Below are 23,301 nucleotides of genomic sequence, written 5' to 3' on the forward strand. Positions count from 1 at the left end.
TTGTTACAGAAGGTTAGGGGGCATGGAGTTGGGGGTAAGGTGATAGCCTGGATAGAGGATTGGCTGTCAAATAGGAGGCAGAGAGTTGGTATCAATGGGTGCTATTCTGATTGGCGGTTGGTGACTAGCGGAGTGCCCTAGGGATCGGTGCTGGGGCTGCAGCTATTTACCATTTATATAGATGATCTGGAGGAGGGAGCTGAGTGTAGGGTTACGAAATTTGCTGATGACACCAAGATAAGTGGAAAAGCAAATTGTGCGGAGGGTGTAGAAAGTCTGCAGGGGGATCTAGATAGGCTGAGCGAGTGGGCGAGGACCTGGCAGATGGAATACAATGTTGGCAAGTGTGAGGTTATCCACTTTGGCAGGAATAATAGTAGGAGGGGCTACTACTAAAAGGGCAAAAAGCTGCAGCGTGCTACGGTGCAGAGGGATCTGGGGGTCCTTGTGCATGAGTCGCAAAAACCCAGTCTGCAGGTGCAGCAGGTGATCAGGAAGGCGAATGGGTGCTGGCCTTCATAGCGAAGGGGATTGAATATAAAAGTAGGGAGGTCTTGCTGCAGCTGTATAGGGCATTGGTGAGGCCGCAGCTGGAGTAGTGTGTGCAGTTTTGGTCGCTGCACTTGCGCAAGGATATTTTGGCCTTGGAGGGAGTGCAGAGGAGGTTCACTAGGCTGATACTGGAGTTGAGTGGGTTGGACTATGAAGAGAGGCTGAATAGACTGGGCTTGTACTCGTTGGAGTTTAGAAGGATGAAGGGGGATCTTATTGAGATGTATAAGATGTTGAAGGGGGTGGATAGGGTAGAGGTGGAGAGGTTCTTCCCACTCAGAAAGGACAGCAGGACTAGAGGGCACAGCCTCAAGATAAGGGGGGGGCAGTTTGGAACGGAGTTGAGGAGGAACTTCTTCACTCAAAGGGTGGTGAATCTCTGGAATTCTCTGCCTGTTGAAGTGGTGGAGGCTACCTCGCTAAATATATTTAAGACGTGGGTAGATAGGTTTTTGGTAGGCAAGGGGATTAAGGGTTATGGGGAGAAAGCGGGAAAGTGGAACTGATCCACTTCAGATCAGCCATGATCTTATTGAATGGCGGGGCAGGCTCAAGGGGCTAGATGGCCTACTCCTGCTCCTAATTCTTATGTTCTTATGTTCTTAGTGGTGGGAAATGAGGAAATGGCTGAGGCCTTAAATAAGTTTTTTGCCTCGGTCTTCACGGTGGAGGACGCAAATACTTTGCCGGATATTAGAGATAGAAGGATGGTAGGAGTTGAGGGCCTGAATGCGATTACTGTCACTAGAGAGGTAGTGCTTGATTGACTAGTGGGTCTGATGGTGGACATGTCCCCAGGACCGGATGGAATGCATCCCAGGGTTCTGAAGGAAATGGCAGAGGTGATAGTAGATGCCTTAGTGATTATTTACCAAACTTCACTGGATTCCGGGGAAGTGCCGGAAGATTGGAAAACGGCTAATGTTACGCCGCTGTTTAAAAATGGTAGCAGGCAAAAGGCAGGGAATTATAAGCCGGTTAATTTAACGTCTGTTGTTGGAAAAATGCTTGAATCCGTCCTCAAAGAAGAAATAGCGAGGCACCTGGAAAGGAATGGTTTGATAGAGCAGACGCAGCATGGATTCGTTAAGGGGAAGTCATGTTTGACGAATTTATTGGATTTCAATGAGGATATGACTAGTGTGGTAGACAGAGGGGAACTGGTGGATGTGGTGTTTCTCGATTTTCAGAAGGCGTTTGATAAGGTGCCGCACAAAAGGTTGCTTCAGAAGGTTAGGGGGCATGGAGTTGGGAGTAAGGTGTTAGCGTGGATAGAGGATTGGTTGTCTAATAGGAGGCAGAGAGTTGGTATCAATGGGTGCTATTCTGATTGGCGGTTGGTGACTAGTGGAGTGCCGCAGGGATCGGTGCTGGGGCCTCAGCTATTTACCATTTATATAGATGATCTGGAGGAGGGGGCTGTGTTTAGGGTGACGAAATTTGCTGATGACACAAAGATGAGTGTAAAAGCAAATTGTGCAGAGGGTGTGGAAAGTCTGCAGAGGGATCTGGATAGGCTGAGCGAGTGGGCGAGGACCTGGCAGATGGAGTACAATGTTAGCAAGTGTGAGGTTATCCACTTTGGCAGAAATAATAGGAGGAGGGATTACTATTTAAAGGGCGAAAATCTGCAGCATGCTACGGTGCAGAGGAACCTGGGGGTCCTTGTGCATGAGTCGCAAAAACCCAGTCTGCAGGTGCAGCAGGTGATCAAGAAGGCGAATGGGATGCTGGCCTTTATAGCAAGGGGGATAGAATATAAAAGCAGGGAGGTCTTACTGCAGTTGTACAGGGCACTGGTGAGGCCGCAGCTGGAGTACTGTGTGTAGTTTTGGTCGCCGCACTTGCGCAAGGATATTTTGGCCTTGGAGGGAGTGCAGAGGAGGTTCACTAGGCTGATACCGGAGATGAGGGGGTTGGACTATGAAGAGAGACTAAATAGACTGGGTCTGTACTCGTTGGAGTTTAGAAGGATGAGGGGGGATCTTATAGAGATGGTATAAGATAATGAAAGGGATGGATAGGGTAGAGGTTGAGAGATTCTTCCCACTCAGAAAGGACAGCAGGACTAGAGGGCACAGCCTCAAGATAAGGGGGGGTGCAGTTTAGAATGGAGTTGAGGAGGAACTTCTTCACTCAAAGGGTGGTGAATCTCTGGAATTCTCTGCCTGTTGAAGTGGTGGAGGCTACCTCGCTAAATATATTTAAGACGTGGGTAGATAGGTTTTTGGTAGGCAAGGGGATTAAGGGTTATGGGGAGAAAGCGGGAAAGTGGAACTGAGCCACTTCAGATCAGCCATGATCTTATTGAATGGTGAGGCGGGCTTGAAGGGCGAGATGGCCTACTCCTGCTCCTATTTCTTATGTTCAAAGTGCAGGGGAGTGGAGCAAATTGGATAGTTTTACCAAAGAGATATACTGACCTCCTTCTGTATTATATCATTACAAGATTCTATGACAATTGTGACAATACTATGCCTTTAAGAAATGTATTTATCTCTTGTTTCTTGTGAAGGGTTTAGAAGTCAGCTCTGCTGACGGTGTGGATCTGTCTACATCAGGAAGCCCATCTACTGAAATGCAAGAGAATAGTTGATCCTAGATAATGGGGTGTTCATTTTAATTGATGCAAATGCATTTTTATGTATTTTAGATTTTCCCCTGGGGTTTCAGAGTAGGGTTTAATTAGGTTGATTGACAAGAGACAGGGTCATGAGGTCATGGGCGGAGTTAAGCTTATGGAGAAAAACTGGCAGATTCTGCTTATTTGCAAGGAGGAGGAGGAGGCTTGTTTTTTCCTCTCTTCCTCTGGAGTTGGCTGTTTGGGACCCTACGAGAAAATTGGTCTCTCTCTCTCCAGAGGTGTTGAGGACTGGCGACCATTTTATAGTGGTATTTTTCCAGGTAGAATATAAAAATATAAAGATGGTAGTGTGGGATAACATAATGGATTGATCTTTGGATTAATGTCTTTACATTATCAGGGTTCAAAGCTTACTAGTCATTAGTGTTTATTTGTTGTGATAATGAGACATAACGTTGGACTATTCTTAAATCTTGTCATCTTACACCTTAATACACTCAAGTTCCTCGGGAGTGCCTTAGGCCCAATGGTCTTCAGCAACTTTATCAATGACTTTCCTTCCATCATGTGGTCAGAAGTGAGGATGGTCGCTGATGATTGCACAATGTTTAGCACCCTTCACGACTGCTCAGATACTGAAACAGTCTATATCCTAGTGCAGCAAGACTTGGCTTGCGTTGACAAGTGGCAAATAACATTCATGCCACACAAGTGCCAGACAATGTCCATTCCAACAGGAGAGAATGTAACCAGCCCTCCTTGACTTTCAATGACATTACCATTGCTGAATCCCCCACTATCAACATCTTGGGGTTACCATTGACCAGAAACTAAACTAGACTAGACATATAAATGCAGTGGCTACAAAAATAACTGAGCGGCTAGGAACACTGTGGTGATTAACACATCTTCTGACTCTCCACGGCCTGTCCAGTATCCACAAGGCACAGGTGAGGAGTGCGATGGAATACTCTCCACTTGCTTGAATGTGTGCATTTCCAACAACACTCAAGTAACTTGTCCATCCAGGACAAAGCAGCCTGCTTGATTGGCACATCCTCTACCATTGACGCACAGTGGCAGCAGTATGGCAAGATGCACTGCAGGAACTCGCTAAGGGTCTTTAGACAGCACTTTCCAAACCCATAATCACCACCATCTAGAAGGACAAAGACAGCAGATGCATGGGAACATCACCATCAGGAAGTTCACTCAAGCCACCCACTAACCTGACTAGGGGATATGTCATGGTTTCTTTACTGTTGTTGCATCAAATACTGACACACCTTCTCTAACGGCACTGTGGGTGTACCCACATAGTTTGGACTGCAGTGGCTCACCACCACTTGTCAAGGGCAATTCAGGATGAACAATAAATGTTGCCCAGATCCCAAGAATTTTTTTTTTAAAGCTAGTTGTTTTCAGTTCTGTAGCAGGTGGCCACAATGAGATCTGTCTGTAGGTAGCAAGTAGGGAAGTTTGGTGTTTGGCTGTAAACTCTCAAAGAAACAGTAGAGCTCATTACATCTATTCTTGGGTGACTCCAGGCCACAATTGTATGAAACACCCACGTATGTTTCACTCTCACTTTTGTTTCAGCCACATGGTTGCCATGGGAGGGATTACACTTCACTGGAGAAAAGAGTAATCTGGGCAAGATGGGAGAGGCTTTTCCCTCCATACCCAGTTAGGTGCCCTGGAATTGTAACACTACTTATGTTCTTAGTGATCTCTCAAGCATCTTTCCAGTATAGCTTATTATGAGCAGCTCCAGATGAGGTTCCCCAAAAGTTGTTAATCTGGGCAAGACCCTGTGATTTGTTACTGTGTCAGAGATACTCACAAATTGTTACAAACCCAGGTGAGGCAGGGTGACGGGCTTTATTCAATCCACCCTCTGCTGGGAGCAACAAGGGTTAATCTAACAAAGTTCCCTTTTCTTTGGATATTTTTTCCAGACGCAATAGTTATGTTTAAAAAGGAGTCAATTTAACCTAGGTTTTCTTGATAAGAGTAAATTTATAAGGAAGGAGAAATGGTAAAAGACATGCATCTATATTCATCTGCATCAGAAGTAGGAACTTAGTTCAATAGTAAATACATATAAATAAAAATTTTTTGGAATAGTCCTTGACTTGTGTAGAATTGATGATGAAATGCTGCGGCTGTTACAAATTGATTCCAGTATAATTGACTTCTGCAGGCAATTAGATCGTTCTTTGATTCAGCTGTACTTCACTTTTTCTAACTGTGATACTTTTTGCAGGCTGGTTGACTTCCATAGTAGAGGGGGAGTTTTTAGATATTCCTGCAAAAGATTTTCTTTTTGCTTTTCGTCACAGTGCACACAGGCAGACTGACAGGCAGAACAGCCCTGGGCAGCTCTCCCAACTCTCTTTATGTTCCAACAGAAAGCAAGAATATGCTAGTTGGTGTAGGCAGTTATACCCAGAGTTTCTGAGATGAAATAGTCATTATTCTTTTGTCTTTATCGGAGATGGTAGTCGATCTTTGGATTCCATCAGGAGTACCTTGTCTGGAAGCATAGGGGAGGGTTCCATTGTCCTTTTAGAGAGATACCCTGCAGCCATTCCTGTCAGTGGCTAGCTGTACATTCTCAGCCATCTTGAGTGGTTGTGTCCATTTTAAAACATAACATTCATTTTTTTTAATGCCCAGTATATATATTCCATTGCATTTTATCCCATCATCATAACAAGTTGTCAGACAGTGCTCTTCTTATCACAGAATGGCACGGTTGTTCAGCCATGTCTTGGCATGGAGAGGGTGGAATTTATGCACTTAGTGTAAAATGTGTACCATCTGCTTTTCTACTTGTCATTGCCTAGAAACCTACCCACTAGCTTTGAGAGGCAACGATCCTAAACCATACCTACATATAGAACTTCTCCCCACTAGCCTCGAATCCTACGTTCTACTACATGAAAGTTGCCTTATAAATGCAGTGATATAAAAGCAAAGTATTGTGGATGCTGGAAATCTGAGGTAAGAACAAAAAATGCTGAAGAAGCTCAGCAGGTCTGGCTGCAAACCTAGAGAGAGAAATAGAGTGAATATTTTGTGTCCAATATGAGTCTCCTCCTTTATATCACACAAATGCAAGTTGGTGTTGATTTCAACAAAAAAAATCAAGCTGTTATTGCCTCCTGTGTTTGGACACTGACTCCAAAAACAATCAGAAAACAAAGACCTACATTTATACAGCACCTTTCGTGACCACAGGATGCTTTACAGCCAATGAAGTATTTCTAAAGTATAGTCACTGTTGAAATGTAGGAAGCACAGCAGCCAATTTGTGCACAGCAAGCTCCCACAAACAGCAATATGATAATATTTGCCAGGACACCAGGGATAGCTCCACCTTGCTCTGTTTTGAAAGAGCTGTGGGATGTTTAATGTTCATGTGAGGAGGCCAGTGGCTCCTCAGTTTAACGTCTCAACTGAATGATGGCACATCTAACAGTGCAGCACCCTCTCAGTACCGCACTGAAGTGTCAGCCTTGATTTTTGTACTCAAGACCTCAACGAGTGAGAATGTAGACTTATAGTGGGGTCGTATACCCTATATACAATAACATATAAATTATCTGTGGGTGACATGGTGGCACAGTGGTTAGCACTGCTGCCCCACAGCTCCAGAGACCTAGGTTCAATTCCCGGCTTGGATCACCGTTTGTGTGGAATTTGCACGTTCTCCCTGTGTCTGTGCGGGTTTCCTCTGGGTGCTGCGGTTTCCTCCCACGGCCCAAAGATGTGCAGGTTCGGTGCACTGGCCATGCTAAATTGCCTCTTAGTGTCCCGGGATGCACAGGTTAAAAGGATTAGTGGGGTGAATATGTGGGGATATGGCCTGGGTAGGATTATTGTTGGTGCAGACTCAATGGGCTGAATGGCCTCTTTCTGTTCTGTAGGGATTCTAGGATTCTATGAATGTACGCTTAATTATACTGTGCCTTTATGAAGTATATATAAGAAGGCACAACTAATAACTTTGTAAAATGTGAGTATGTTCTTGCGTTCCCAAAAAAGAAATTATAATATACTCTGGTTTCAAAACAAATGGAAGTAGTCTCAAAGGGAGATAAATGCAGAAATTAGGTGACCAAAAATTTGTTTTCAGTGAATTTTTAGAGTCATCATTGGTGATGTAGCAACGTTTCTCAACCCCGCAATGGCTCAGTTTGCTGTGATAATGGACCACACAGATAAGCAAGGCTCCAGGCCTGAGCCCCTCGACTGTGCTGAGTTATCTGGTTTTAGTCACAGTAGCAATTGCTTTCACACCCTTGGAACAAGAAGGGGTATAAATCTGTCAGGGTATCTCATCTGATCATTTATCCACCACCGTTGGATGGTCGCTGCATTATAAGAAAGATGTGGAGGCATTGGAAAGGGTGCAGAGGAGGTTTACCAGGATGTTGTCTGGTATGGTGGAAGGTCTTATGAGGAAAGGCTGAGGGACTTGAGGTTATTTTCATTCGAGAGAAGAAGGTTACGAGGTGATCTAATTGAGGCAGACAAGATGATCAAAGGATTGGATAGGGTGGACAGTGAGAGCCTTTTACCTCGGATGGTGATGGCTAACACAAGGGCTCATAGCTTTAAATTAAGGGGTGGTAATTTTAGGATGGATGTCAGAGGTAGGTTCTTTACTCAGAGGGTAGTAGGGTCGTGGAATGCCCTGCCTGCAGCAGTTGTGAACTCGCCAACTTTAAGGACATTCAAATGGTCAGTGGATAGGCATATGGATAACATTGGAATAGTTTAGGTTAGGGGGTCATTAAATTGGTTCCACTGGTCGGCGCAATGTCGAGGGCCAAAGGGCCTGTACTGTGCTGTTATGTTCTATGTTGGAAGGTATGAAGTGGAAACCAGAGGAAAGACAAGTTCTGACTTTTTTTTCTCAATTCATTCTTGGGATTTTGGACTTTGCTGAGAAGGCCAGAAATTGTTGCCTGGTCCTAGTTATCTTGAGAAAGTGAATGAAGGCCCCTTTCTTGAACCATAATTTGTTAAAATTGAGTGGTTTGCCCACTTCAGAGGGAAGCCAGTGATGTGGGAGTGGAGTCATATTTAGTCGACTGTGATGCTTCTTCCCCAGTAGAGAACAGCCTGATAGCAATCACTTTCTGGGCATATGGATGGTTAAAACAGTTGCATAAGATGCCAAAGGGCACGGCCCCCAGAGAACCATAACCCTGAGAAATTAGTGCCATCAATGTTGCTTGGCATAACATCGAGTGTGCTCCCACCACATAGTATCTCTTAAATGTGACCCTTGTAGAGATGTGGAGTGAGAAGTGATTGTCTGCCAGCTGTTGGAAGTTTGGGGTTGCACGGTGGCATAGTTGTTAGTACTGCTGCCTCACAGTGCTAAGGACCCAAGTTCAATTCTGGCCTTGGGTCACTGTCTCTGTGGAGTTTGCACATTCTCTCCATGTCTGCATAGATTTCCTCCCACACTCCAAAGATGTGCATTTTAGATAGATTGGCCATGATAAATTAACCCTTAGTCCGGTGGGGGGCGGTTAGTAGGGTAAATATATGGGGTTACAAGGATAGGGCCTGGGTGGGATTGTGGTTGGTGCAGACTCGATGGGCCGAATGGCCTCCTTCTGCACTGTAGAGATTCTATGATTCTATGAATTATTCCCTCTACTCTGCTGGGAGTATGTCAATCATCCCCTCCGGAAGGCAGGGGATGATTGTCCAGCTTCCTTTGAAGACAGTGGTATTCAGTACGCATTTGTGGATGTGTCTTTAAACATTGTCTGAAAACCTGTGACAGACTCGGGGCAGGCTGGTCAGTCCACACCAACAAAACGGAGAAACAACGGAAAAATGAGGAACTGACTGAGGAGGAAAAGGAAATCATCAATAGAGTAATTGCCCGAGCGGAGAAGATGGAGGAGATGGAACAGGAACGGATTCGGTGAGTCCTGCGTAATGGAGAGGAAGGGGTGGGGGAGGGGCAGGGAGGGCAAGGGCAGGGGGTTCGTTACTCAGGCATTGGCTTCTGTTCAAGATAGTGACAGACTTAAAAATACTAGAAATGAGGGACTGGTTGTGACTGCTCTTTCAAAGAGCCACCACAAGTGTGACAGGCCGAATGGCCTCCTTCAGTGCTGTAATCTTCAGTGGTTATATGAAATACTCGGTACGTCCAGGAATATTTGAAAAGAGAATCAAGGACTAAGATTCTGGATGGAGAGCCCACCAGAAATTTAAAATGTATGCAGAGGAAAATAATCTGACTGGGTACATGGCCATGCCAGTCTTTTCAGTTTAACCAATAGCAAGCAATAATAAATATGTATTAAGATTTATATGATTATTGATGACTTAATTTGATTAGTAATTGTCAAATTATATTAATAATTATTTAATTATATCATTAAATTTAAAACAAGCAATTAATAATTAATTGTTACACTTTATCTTTCTGTTGAAAAATTCCAGAATTAGTCACTAAATCATAATATGTCATCTAGCATCAGTCCACATTTTAAGGTGTAAAAGGTCATGAAATGGTTCAGGGCAGCACGGTAGCACAGTGATGAGCACTGCTGCCTCACTGTGCCAGGAACTGTGTTCAATTCCAGCCTTGGGTTACTTTTAAAGTTTAAAGTTTATTTATTAGTCACAAGCAGGCTTACATTCACACTGCAATGAAGTTACTGTGAAAATCCCTTAGTCACCACATGCCAGGGCCTGTTCAGGTACACAGAAAGAGAATTTAGCAAACTAAAGCACCTGGAGGAAACCACGCAGACACGGGGAGAATGTGCAAACTACACACAGACAGTGACACAAGTCGGGAATCAAACCTGGGTTCCTGGTGCTGTGAGGCAGCAGTGTTAACCACTGTGCCACCATGCCGCCTCCATTGTGCATCTGCGCAGAGTCTGCATGTTCTCTCTGTGTCTGCATGGGTTTCTTCCGAGTGCTCCAGTTTCCTCCCACAGTTGAAAAATGTGCATGTTAGGTGGATTGGCCATGCTAAATTGCCCCTTAGTGTTGGGGAGCCAGCGGGATAAGCACGTGGGGTTACGGGGATAGGGCCTGGGTGGGATTGTTGTCGGTGCAGGTTCAATAGGCCGAATGGCCTCCTTCTGCACTGTAGGGATTCTATGGTTCTACTTTTCCTATTTGTCCATTGGAATTTTAAATGGTGAAAATTTCAATCCAAACCGCTCAGCGAGAAACTGAACTGACAACCACCGTATTCATTTTAATCTCTGTCGGTTTTACACTCAGGCGTCTTGTGGATCGTTTGGACAACATGCGAAAGAATGTCATGGGTGATGGCCTGTCTCGCTGCATCTTGTGTGGAGAGCAGCTAGGGTTGCTGGGTTCACATTCTGTGGTGTGTGAAGACTGCAAAAAGGTAATTGATGCACTTTGTGGAATTGATGCAGTAGGCTCAGCATTGACTAGATATACCATGGCAAAAACAACAATTCAGAATTGTTAATTGCGTATCAATAGTTAGAATCACAGAATGCTACAGTGCAGAAAAGGCCATTCAGCCCATCAAGTCTGCACTGACTCTTTGGCAGAGTATCTTCACCAGGCCCTCACCCCCGCCCTATACCCCGTAACCCCACATATTTACCGCACTAATCCTCCTAACTTACACATCTTGGGACACTATCGGGCAATTTATCATGGCCAATCCACCTAACCCACACATCTCTGAACCATGGAAGGGAACCGGAGCACCTGGAGAAAACCCACGCAGACACAGAGAAAATGTGCAATCTCCACACTCACCCAAGGATGGAATTGAACCCAGCTCCCTTTTTAAAAAACGTTTTTCTGAAATTACTCACTTGTATTTAGGTGCAGTGCATTCGGGTTTTATTTGAACACATAGAGAGGCACTCTATTACAATTTTGTTTGCACTTCTGACCCACAATCCTGATCTGTGGGTATGCAGTGTGGAGAACCTCCTCATGAAATTACACCTGGGCCTGACCAAACTTGCCAAAAAACAGATCCAGGCAGCGGGCTATCGAGGGAGTTGTCTGGCTCAACTGTCTGCCCCTCTACCACAGCTATATTCATGGCCAGATGTCCCTGGAAAGCAAGCACATGGTACCATTGAGGTCATCCATGGGCACCATGGGGACTGGCATGTTTTATTGACTGCTTTAATCACATCTTAATTTGATGTTTTAAGTTTCCTTTACCATTTGTTTTTGTTCAATGCAGTACCCTTTTAAAGAGCTGCTCTTCTGATTTACCCCTCAATTTGCTTAGTTTAATTGGTTCAACCAAAACAGTATGAGAAGACACTGAAATTGCAGGTTGGATTAGGAGTTACATACTTGTAATATTTCACTCTGCAAATAAAAATGACAGAGTAAAGATTGGTTCCAGTATTATCCTTCATCAATGATGTTCTGGATTATAACAAGCACAGTCTTTGCAGGAGTGTTATTCTTCAAATAATGCTGATAATCTGCCAAATGAACAAGCAGAGCTGAACTCACTGGGCAAGTGATTTTGGTTTAAGAAGTCCTCCAGTTTAAATATTCACAGCTTACTTCCTAATGGGTATTCTGTCAATCAGAGAAGCCATATCTGTGCCTCAGACAGGAGGTGTAATGCTTCTCTGCTTCTCCTTCCCCAATCCTTTCTCACTGGTTCATTAAAATCTCCAAAACTTGTTCATTTTGGCATGGAATAGCTGGAGCAGCACTTCTGGGAGAAAGATGGCATGAATTAGAAGCAAACCATCAAAGTTGTGGCTTTGATCATTTTAAAATCAAAGTTTGAAATATAATTTTCCTGTCTCTGACTCATGGTCCCATTGAGTGAGGCAATGATGCTAGCATGGAACCTTTCAAAACTAGACTCAACTTTGATTAGTATTTTCTTCTTTCCTACATATTTTTAGGTTTTCCCTAGTCTGGGCTGAGAGGAGTAGGGGAGTAGGGGGGAAGGGCTTCCCTTGCTTCCTGTCCAGGCTGGATACCTCATTGCTCTGCATGCTGCATTGCAGCCGTAAGCCCATATTCCATCTGTTTGCACCTTATTGATGAAGTGTGGCATTTTAAAAAAAATACTGATTTATACAAGAGCACAATATTGCTGGGGGTCTGGAGCAACAACAGAAAATGCTGAAAATATCAGCAGGTCAGGCAGTATCTGAGGAGCGAAAAACAAAATTAGGTTTCGAGCGATACACTGACCTGATTGACGCCCTTTTTAAATTATTGCTGTCCAAGTTCCATCTTTTTTTTCATTACTAACCTATTTATAGGGTATCAATTCAGCTTATTTTGTAAATAAGCTTTAATTGTAGCCCGCTCAACAGTGGATAATTATGTGAAGTGAGATTTCGATTTGGAACCGTCATTTCAGGTGATTGTGATTTCCAGCCCTGTTTGCTCAGTTTTTTTTTCACTCCCCAAAAGGCAATGTTTTGTTTATTTCTGAAATAAAATGGCTTGAGTCATATCTTATTCCATTTGTTTTTCAATTGCCTGGTCATCTATGATCACCTTGGCCTTGATGTTTACAAGCAATATCATCACTTCGGCCAGAACTCTCCTCGGAGCTGCTCCTGCTCCTCCACAGCAGTGTTGCCAGAAACTGTAGAAGCATAGGACACAGAAGGAGGCCATTCAGCCCACTGTGTCTGCAAACTATCCAAATAGTCCCACTCCTTGCTCTTCTCCAATAATTTACAAGTGTTTACCCAGTTCCCTTCTAAAAGTTACTACTGACTCTGTTTCCACCATCCTTTCTGGCAGTGCCTTCCAAATCACAGTAACCTGTGTAAAAATAAATCCTTTCCTTGCTCTGGTTGCCGTTGATAATTTATTTAAACTTGTGTTTTCTGGTTACTGACCCTCTGGCAACTGGAAACGGTTTTTCCTTATTTATTCTTTCAAAAACCACTCAGCTTTAAATATTAAATAAAGGTATTAAATCTCCCCTTAATCTCTTCTTTTAGGAGAAAACCCAGCTTCTCGACTGTAACTTTGGCTGCCTACATAAACAGGCTTTTTGCCACACTAATTTATCTCCACAGCTACAGACTTAGTGCCAATGGCAAGGTCTTAGTGCTCCCTCTGATGTCTAGTTGAATACACTACACTTCAAATACTTTGTTGGGGGGGGTGCATCGGAATAGATTTTACATTTTTTTTCCTTCCAGCTAACTAGTGAGAATGGCAGTACCAACAGTTGCTCCAGGGGATCTGTCTCTGTCTCTTGCTGCAGTATAATACATTCACACAAAAAGCACCAATAGTTAAGGTAAGTTACTGACCACTGAACTTCACCTCAGTGGCAGTCTGTACCTTCAGAAGGAGAGGGGAGGGGTGAAATTGAAAAGGGGTCTGAGAAGTTGAGGCAAAACCAAAACTCCTGATAGCTAGCTGTGTGTCATTATGCAAGTTGTAGTACTCTGGAACAGTGGAACGCTGTCCAGACGTTGGAGAATTCATCATTCAGGCTTTTCTGTGGGAGATAGGTTTTAATTCAGTTTCCACTGGGTGGAGTTATTAGGTGATTGGCTAATGTTTTGCATTAAACTCCTAACTGTGCTAGTCACTAAACTGGGTCATAAAATATTAGTGATGAATGCCAGTATGTGTTCTGTGCCAACAGCAGCACACTGAAGAAATGAAACCATCATCAAGAGTTCCATCCTTATTTGCATAGACTGGGAGGGAAAATCAGAATTGACAGGGTGACATTAACTAACAGGAGGGTGCCAGAGTACTGGAAAGTAGCTAATGTAACACTGTTGTTTAAGAAGGGAGGGAGGTAGTAAACAGGAAATTATAGGCCAGTTAGCCTGACTTCGGTCATTGGCAAGATTTTAGAATCCATTATTAAAGATGAGATCTCGGAGTACTTGGAAGTGCATGATAAAATAGGACTGAGTCAGCGTGACTTTGTCAAGGGGAGGTCATGTCTGACAAGTCTATTAGAGTTCTTGGAAGGGGTAACAAAGAAGTTAGATAAAGGAGAACGAGTGGACGTGATTTATTTAGATTTCCAGAAGGCCTTCGATGAGGTGCTGCATATGAGACTGTTAAATAACTTAAGATCCTGGCATGGATAGAGAATTGGCTGACTGGCAGAAGGCAGACAATGGGGACAAAGAGGTCTTTTTCAGGATTGCAACCGATGACTAGTGGTATGCCTCAGGGGTCAGTGCCACGCCACAGCGTTTCACAATATACATTAATGATTTGAAAGAAGGAACTGAAGGCACTGTTGCTAAGTTTGGAGATGATACGAAGATATATAGAGGGACAGGTAGTATTGAGGAAGCAGGGTGGCTGCAGAAGGACTTGGACAGGTTAGGAGAATGGGCAAAGAAGTGGCAGATGGAATACAATGTGGAAAAGTGTGGGGTTATGCACTTTGGAAGGAGGAATGGAAGCATAGACTTTTTTAAATGGCCAAATGCTTAGGAAATCAGAAGCACAAAGGGACTGGGGAATCCTTGTTCAAAATTCTCTTAAGGTTAACGTGCAGATTCATTTGGCAGTTAGGAAGGCAAATGCAATGTTGCCATTCATGTCGAGAGGGCTAGAATACAAGAGCAGGAATGTACTTCTCAGGCTGTACAAAACTCTGGTCAGACCCCATTTGGAGTATTGTGAGCAGTTTTGGGCCCTGTATCTAAAGAAGGATGGCCTTGGAAAGGGTCCAGGGGAGGTTCACAAGAATGATCTCTGGAATGAAGAGCTTGTCACATGAGAAACGGTTGTGGACTCTGGGTCTGTACTCGTTGGAGTTTAGAAGGATGAGGGGGGGATCTTATTAAAACTTACAGGATACAGGAAGGCCTGGATAGAGTGGACTTGGAGAGGATGTTTCCACTAGTAGGAAAAACTAGAACCAGAGGGCACAACCTCAGGCTAAAGGGACATTCCTTTGAAACAGAGATGAGGAGGAATTTCTTCAGCCAGACTGTGGTGAATCTGTGGAACTCTTTGCCGCAGAGAGCTATGGAGGCCAGGTCATTGAGTGTCTTTAAGATAGAGATAGATAGGTTCTTGATTAATAAGGGGATCAGGAGTTATGGGGAAAAGGCTGGAGAATGAGAAAAATATCAGCCATGATTAAATGGCGAAGCAGACTGAATGGGCCGAGTGGCCTAACTGTACTCCCAAATCTTATCATCTTATGGCATTCCAACGGAATGCAAAATTGTTCTTAATTGGAGTCTTCAGAGGTTCCTTTTCCAGAAGGATGATAGAGAATGGATTGACAAGAAAATAAATCTGTTTGATAGTATAATTTTCTACTTTCCAGCTAATTACTAAGGCTGATTGTAGTGGCCCATCTGCTGTGTCAGGTGAGATGAGTTAATCCGCCATAATTGGGGGAAGCTGCCAGATCTGTTTTATACAATGTAGAGCCTCAACACGTTGGAACTGAGGAACATTGAGTCACCATCTTTTACACTGCTCCTGTCAATTCTTTCCCACCTCCAATGTAATGAGAGGGTATCTTCATTCCTTGTCAGATCTGGCTCTGAAGCAGCCCTTTTCGCGTCAAGTCAATAGGGAGCACAGCTTACAGGAGCTTGTGGTTGACTTTAACAATGGACCAAATCATTTACTTTCTCACCTCCAGAATGTCTGCACCAAGTGCGGGATTGAAACGCCCAATCGGCCTCGGGCTGTGTGGCTGTGCAAGATCTGCAGCGAGCAACGAGAGGTAGGTGCCAGCGTTGTGATTTCTCCTGTTCCCCATCAAGAAAAATTAACAGAGACTGACAGTTTGCTGTGTACAAACTGCCTGAGATCATGTGATGGGTATAGGATGCCAAATGTCAAGGTTCAATGGCATTTAACGAAACAATGCTGCCCCAGCATGAGGGAACGGGGGAACAGGGAGATAATTAGACAGAGAGTTGCACCATTCTCTTGGCTGCCCACCCACACAGGGCCCGAGCTGCTGATTTCAGGGTGATATTGGTTGAAGCGGATGCCCAATTACAGGTGAGGGAAACACGAGTCAGGATTTGCAGGTAAAAAAGCAACTGGTTGAAATTTCTAACTTGAGAACATTTCAGTATCGGCCAAGTTAAGATTCACACTAACCCACACACGTAAGGACACAAAGCCTTTTTTTTTAATTACAAGGCATTTTGTTTGTTGCCTCTTCATTAATGCCATCGTTGGCTCAACATTTCAGACAGTTTCCAGCCTGCAGTTTGTGTCTGACTGGGGCTGCTGTGAAGCAGTTGTTGCCATGTCAACGTCACAGCTGAACTGTTTGAATTACTGTTGAAAGCAGAGCGAGAAGCTGCTCGTTACCTGATGCTAGATGCTGCTTTCTGTCATTACCACACAAACGTATCATCTCCCCAAGGAGCATAAATAACATGAAATAAAATCATGTGTTACCCTGGCAACCACATCTGTTCATCTGGTACCGTTTGCACATTGGAACACATCACTCTCTCTATCCTTCCTACCTCTCCAGCAACATCCTAATGATCTTTCCGCACTCCACTTCCCAATTGCTGCCTTCCTTACTGTCAATGTTATTCATTTTGTTCTTAATTAACTTTGACACCGAATAACCCCTCATCCTCAGGGACTTTATGCCCAGCACCTTTTAAGGATTTTGGTTTGAGTCAACTGAATTTTAATCAGGCTGAGTGAAAATTCTCCAAAGAAAAAAAGTATTGAGTTTTATAATAGCTGTTTTTTTTCTAGTTGTTTTTGTGGGATGGTGGTTCTGAATCACTGCCTTGGAGCGAATAAAGTTTCTAACAATTTATGATTATGCTGTAGTGATATTGCAGGTTTTTGCAAATATGCAAGCTAATAAAAAGTAAGTTGAATGACTACTGCAAGCAGGCGGGCATAGACTGGGGACATGATCTTAGGGACAATTTTGATGGTTTAGTTTTGAACGTATCACATTAGTGAAATACGAACAACCACTTTCTTCAATCAGTCACAGCCTGGGAATGTGGCTTCAATGAAAAATTCAAACTTTTCTTCTTAGTTTAAATAATTTAATGCTGCATAATTTATCAGATTCTCTTTCTTTCTTATAAACAAAAGTCCAGATTTTAACCCTGCCTAACTGACGGGAACATTATAGATTGGGGGAGGGGGGTTGCGGTTAAAATAGCAGGAGTGTTTGCAACTTGTGTCAAGGAATCTGTGGGGGTTTCTCTCACCTCTGTAGCTCTCATTCTCTCCCTTGGTATTAACTCAGGAAGCGATCAAAGCTGAAGTTTCATTTAGATGTCAACAAAACAGCCAGCCCTGGTCACTTGCCCAAAAGTCACCTCAACAATCACCACACCATATTCGACTCATATGACCCTAAAACGGGTGCAAAAACATGGTAAAGTCGGGTGTGAGTTCATTAACGTGATCCGCACCCGCGTCCGCGCAGATGGCCACTTTACCGAAACCCGGGAATGGCAGCAATCTGATTCGTGCCCGAAATGGGCCCAATGGCGATTTAAATGCATTTGCATGTATTTCAAATGAATTAATAAACTGCCCACCCAACTTTTATCAGCATTTCCCCCTTTACCACCGTGTTTGCTGATCCAGAATCGTGCCGAAATGGACCTGCTGTATAAAATCTGAATTGTGCGCTCCAGCTGCTGAAGAGCGAGTTCAGTGCTTCCAACGGCTCTCTGATTCAGATCAGCGGTGGGGAGAAGGAGTGAGGTGGGTCAGATCATTCTCTGGTTGGAGGAATGGGAGGGGGGTGAGGCCAGAGCGTTGTCTGGTTTGGTGGGAGGGAGGGGTGGGGAGGAGGTGGGGAGCGGGAGTAGGGGGAGTTGGCCCGATCATTGTCTGGTGGAGTGGGGGAGATGAGTGAGGCCAGATCATTCTCTGGGAGGAAGGGGGAGGCAGGTAAGATGTATCTCTTGTGAGGGGGGAGGCTCGATCGCTCACGGGTGGGGCGGGCAGATGGATCTCTGGTGAGGGAGGAGGGGGTGCAGGGGGGTCATCTGCTACTCTGCGGGCGATCAATGGGGGGGAAGGGGGCAGAGAGTTGCGATTGGTAACAGGGGTAGGTTGATAAGGGGGACCATGACATGTATGGGGACCATCATTCCCACTTTTCACTCCTGGGCTGCTTTCTCCAGCTGGAAAGCGATCTGACATGGGCATGCTTTTTCAAATTTTTTCCCAACTGTCCATGCGCAGTTCAGAGCTCCGATTGTTTCGGGCGCGCTATGCCCCACCAACAATGCGAATGGGACCTGTGATTATTTTTTCAGGCTGAGTGCATATGGGGGTGCCTGAAAGCAGGTTTCTAAGTCGGATCTGAATTAAGCCCAGATTCAGCACTTGGAAAGAAAATGGTAAAATCGGGCCCACAACATCCCACTTCTGGCTTCCTCTCATTTGCACTGGGATCTTGTGGCGGGGGGGAGCGAGGTGGCGGTGATGGGCAGGTGATGGGAGGCGCGTTGCTGCAAGGAATGCTCAGTTTTGACGGGCACATGGTAGAAGAAAAATACACGGAGGACCTGTGACCCAGAACCAACTCAAGGATTTCTTGTTAGTGAGAAAAGTCCTCTCCTGTTTTTAGCCCTTTCCACCTCATTTAAAGGGGGTATGAGATGCCTAATAACACCCACAACTTAAATGTCCCGCTGGGGCATTGGGAGTAGATGCATTCTTGGAGGAACTCAATGAAAAGACACAAGGCAAGGCATGATGGCCAATTTCACTCACGTTAGATCAGACTTGTTCAAACTTTTCATATGGAAGGCCACATTTCAAAATGTTTCTCATGCAAGAGGGCAATGGACATATTTCAGAAAGATAAAGTTTTGCACAACATGAAACATATATTACAACAAAAAAGATCGAGGTATGAAAAGAAATAACTTGCTGAGCAACAAAAACTATGAAAATTAAAGATGATTAGGTGAGAGTGTTTCTCCAGCTCTCTCCCAGGTTCAGGGTGCTCATTTAGTCACCCTCACCCACTGTGAGAGTGCATGACGGTGATTGACAGTGTGTGAGAACCCTAATGGGAGTGAGCCAGACCTGTGGACACGTTCTATGCCCCTCCTTTCACCATCACAACTCACCACCGTCACACCATCTCACCCCCTCTCTCATTCCCTCATCCTTCTCCCACTCACTGTCTCACTCTCCCCTCAATTCTCTCTCTGCCTCACTCTATCCCCCTACCTCTCTCCCTTCCCCCCTCACACACTCACTCCCCATTCTCTCTCTCGTTCTCCCTCACTCTCTCTCTTTTGCTTCCCAACTCATACTCTCACTTCCTATTCTCCCTCTCTCCTCCACTCCTCATTTTTTCTCTCATTCTCTCTTTCACTTTCCCTCACAATCTTTCTCTCTCACATAAATTCTCCAGTCACTCTCTCTCTCAACCCCACTAGCATCTCTGTTCTTTGGGTCCTGCACACTGGCAGCTTTACAGCTGGGCCCCACACACTGTCATCTCTACTCCTTGGGACCTACACACTGTCATCCCTGCTCCCCGGGGCTCCGTGCTCTACACCTTTGCTCCCTGAGGCAGGCACACTGGCACCTCCGTTCCCTGGATCTTGCTCCCATCACTCAGTTTCCCCTGTGCTGTTCCTTGGTGCCTGGCCTCTGCTCCCCAGCACCTGCTACTCACCACTGCGCGTATGTGCTGCTACTCCAATCACAGATTTCTCTCCCGTATCTGCGGCTGATAGACCTGTGATTGGAGAGCAGCTCCTTGCAGATTCTTCCATTTAAACCTAACTGTTTAACGAATATTTTGAAAATTGACTCCAGAAGTCCAATGGAAGAGTCTCGAGGGCTGCATTCAGCCCTCAGGCTACATGTTGCAGAAGCCTGCATTAGGTGACCTGAATGAGGCCTGTTTGTGTATTCATCCAGAAAATAAGTACCCTTTCTTCACACATACATATTTTATCACATTTTACTAGATCTCTGGTAACCTCTTTAAAATATGTCATTAAAAATGTGACTAATGGTACAAATTCTTCTAATATGCCTGAACAATCAGTTACTGCATGGCACCCACAGCAACAGATCAGAACAGTTCAGTAATAGGAACATCATCAGAATGTACCCAGGAGGTGAGATCAGCCAAACAGAAACCTCTCCATCCTTTCTAATCTACCAGGCCAGAGAAGCTCCATGTGAAACTCCTCACACTGGCAGCTGGATTATTCCATGTTCAGCTGCCTTGGGATTTAATTATGTTCAAATGGGATGATAATTTCTGCACAGCCTTGGTTTAGAACATAGAACATAGAACATTACAGCGCGGAACAGGCCCTTCGGCCCACAATGTTGCGCCGACCAGTCTTATTTTTAAAAAAAAAACATTGACCCACTAATCTAAACCAATCCCTTTTCGTCCATAAACCTATCCACCAATCTCTTAAACGCCCCCAAACTAGGCGCATTTACAACTGCAGCTGGCAGGGCATTCCAGTCCCTCACCACCCTCTGGGTAAAGAACCTGCCCCTGACATCCGTCCTATAACTACCCCCCCTTAATTTAAAGCCATGCCCCCTCGTGCTAGCTTTCTCCATCCGAGGAAACAGGCTATCACCATCCACCCTATCTAAACCTCTAATCATCTTATATGTTTCTATAAGATCCCCTCTTAGCCGCCTTCTTTCCAGTGAAAACAACCCTAAATCCCTCAGTCTCTCCTCATAGGACCTCCCCTGCATACCAGGCAACATCCTGGTAAACCTCCTCTGCACCCTCTCCAAAGCCTCCACATCCTTCCTGTAATGTGGGGACCAGAACTGCACACAGTACTCCAAGTGCGGCCGCACCAGAGTTGTGTACAGTTGCAACATGACGCTGCGACTCCTAAATTCAATCCCCCTACCAATAAACGCCAAGACACCGTACGCCTTCTTAACAACCTTATATACTTGATTCCCAACTTTCAGGGATCTATGTACACATACACCTAGATCCCTCTGCTCCTCCACTCTATTCAAAGTCCTCCCGTTAGCCCTATACTCAACACATCTGTTATTCCTACCGAAATGGATTACCTCACACTTCTCCGCATTAAACTCCATCCGCCACCTTGCGGCCCAGCTCTGCAACCTGTCCAAGTCACTCTGCAAACTTCGACACCCTTCCCCAGAGAACAGACACCACAGTGAGATGAACTGGTGCTGTGGATACTTATGAGGTAAATCTCATTGTTCATATTGCCAAACTACAAAAGGAATTCTCATAGCAGCACTGCATTCCTCTACAAATCTACAACTGAATAAACCCAGCTACATGTCACATGCTGCTATCCAGTAAAAATGCTGATGCATACCACACTTGTTCCTTCACTGTACAGGTAAAAATATTAAAATTTTGTGCCATGATAACTCATTGATTCTAAAATTGAATAATCTGAGTTTTAGATTTTGTGAAGAGAGTGTAGAGATCCAGGTACTCATCTCACAACTTCAGCACTACTGAAGTTAGGCCCACTAGTCTGTAGTTCCCAGGCTTTTCCTGGCAGCCCTTCTTAAACAAAGGCACAACATTTGCTATCCTCCAAACTTCAGGCACCTCACTTGTGCTGTCAATTATTCAAATATTTCTGCTAGGGAACCTGCAATTTCCTCCCTAGCCTCCCACAACGTCCTGGGATACTGCGACAGGTCCTGGGGATTTATCTACCTTGATGTGCTTTTAAGACTTCCAGCATCTCCTTCTTTGTTATGTGCACATTCCTCAAGACATCACTAGTTATTTCCCCAAGTTGCCTAACATTCATGTCTTTCTCAACAGTAACAAGGAAATTAGCTGTTTGTCCCAACTAATCTGTGTCAGTTATGCTTCACATGAGCAGTAGTCCTGATCCTGGTCACAATCCCTTTTGTTTCTTTTCATTTCAAGCATCTATCTAATTGTTCTTAAATGTTGACATGGCCTCTGTTTCAATCACTCACCCCAGTAATGCCTTCTGTTGCCTCACAACTATCAATGTAAATCAGGCCTCTCCTTTAAATCTGGTTCATATTTAACTGCGCATCTGGGTCCCTTAATTTTGAAACTCTGCATTGCTGAAAACCATTTGTTTCTATTCACTCTGTTCCATCCTTTCAAAAACTTAAATACCCTTATCAACTCCTCTTTTCTGATGAAAATAATATCAGACTTTCAAATCATTCTTCATGTTATATTTCTGTACTGCAGACGGTATCCTAGAGAATGCTTTGCCCTCCCTGTTGCATCAAAGTCCTTCCTAAAACGTGGAGCCCAAAAGGACAGAAAGTGGTGGAGGCAATGTCGTTGAATATTTTTTAGGCAGACATAGGTAGATTCTTGATGAACAAGGGTGTCAGAGGATATAGGGGGTAGGCGGGTGGAATGTGGAGTTGAGACCTGTTCCAATCAGATTTGCCATGATCTTATTGATTGGTGGAGCATGCTTGAAGGGCTGAATGGCCTACTCCTGCTCTGAATGTGGATGCACATCTGAATACTTGTATGCATATAGTGCTCCAACTGTGGTTTTATATTGATTCACCATTGCAATTTGCTACAATGTTGCATATTCTACTGGCTTTTTGTAGAGCATTTTCAATTTGAACTATTGCATTTAATGTCTCGTTGGCCCAGATCTCTGCTCTTCCACACCCAACAACCCTGTTCAAAGTGCAGTTTACTTGCTTTGTTTTTACCATGTGGAGCCTTAGAAAAATGGATATTTTATTTCATCATTCATGATTTTGCTCATTCTGTTATTATCTTTTAATGTGCAAATGTCTGTGCTCCTCAGAAATATTGACTACGGCTTCCGAAGATTTGAATGTCACTCCGTGTACCCGGGACAGAAACCTGTAGGATACTATTACTCACTCCAAGAAACCTCCCCTCTACTCTCGTTTCTACCTTTTGAGCCAGTTTTTAATCTATTTACTGTCATTTACAGCCCTAATTTCATATCCTCCTTAATCTTTGCATTAACCACTGATGTGATATTTTGTCTGAGGCTTTCTCATGTCCATGTACTGAAAACACATCCATTCACCTTCTCAAAGAACTCTAGATTTGTCAAATAGTCTCCCTGACTGGAATTCATTTTGCTTCCTCTAAATATGTCGTCATTTTAGCATCAATTAAAGTTCTAAAGTTTTCCCTCTCACAATGTTAAACCAACTTGCCTGTAATTAGC

The 23,301-nt window shown here is 44.3% G+C and overlaps 1 protein-coding gene across 1 annotated transcript in view; it reads left to right on the forward strand.

Moving 5' to 3' along the window:
- Positions 1 to 23,301, forward strand: part of LOC145355775 (rabphilin-3A-like) — a 180,128-nt gene that overhangs the window by 44,721 nt on the left and 112,106 nt on the right. Inside the window, exons 3-5 of the mRNA XM_080208131.1 lie at positions 8,946 to 9,089; positions 10,415 to 10,544; positions 15,768 to 15,851. Coding sequence (XP_080064257.1) covers positions 8,946 to 9,089; positions 10,415 to 10,544; positions 15,768 to 15,851 — 358 coding nt within the window. The remainder of the gene's footprint in view (positions 1 to 8,945; positions 9,090 to 10,414; positions 10,545 to 15,767; positions 15,852 to 23,301) is intronic.

The sequence above is a fragment of the Carcharhinus amblyrhynchos genome, chromosome 20 (assembly GCF_965287045.1).
Source record: "Carcharhinus amblyrhynchos chromosome 20, sCarAmb.v2.hapA, whole genome shotgun sequence".
In the NCBI taxonomy this organism is placed as follows: Eukaryota; Metazoa; Chordata; class Chondrichthyes; order Carcharhiniformes; family Carcharhinidae; genus Carcharhinus; species Carcharhinus amblyrhynchos.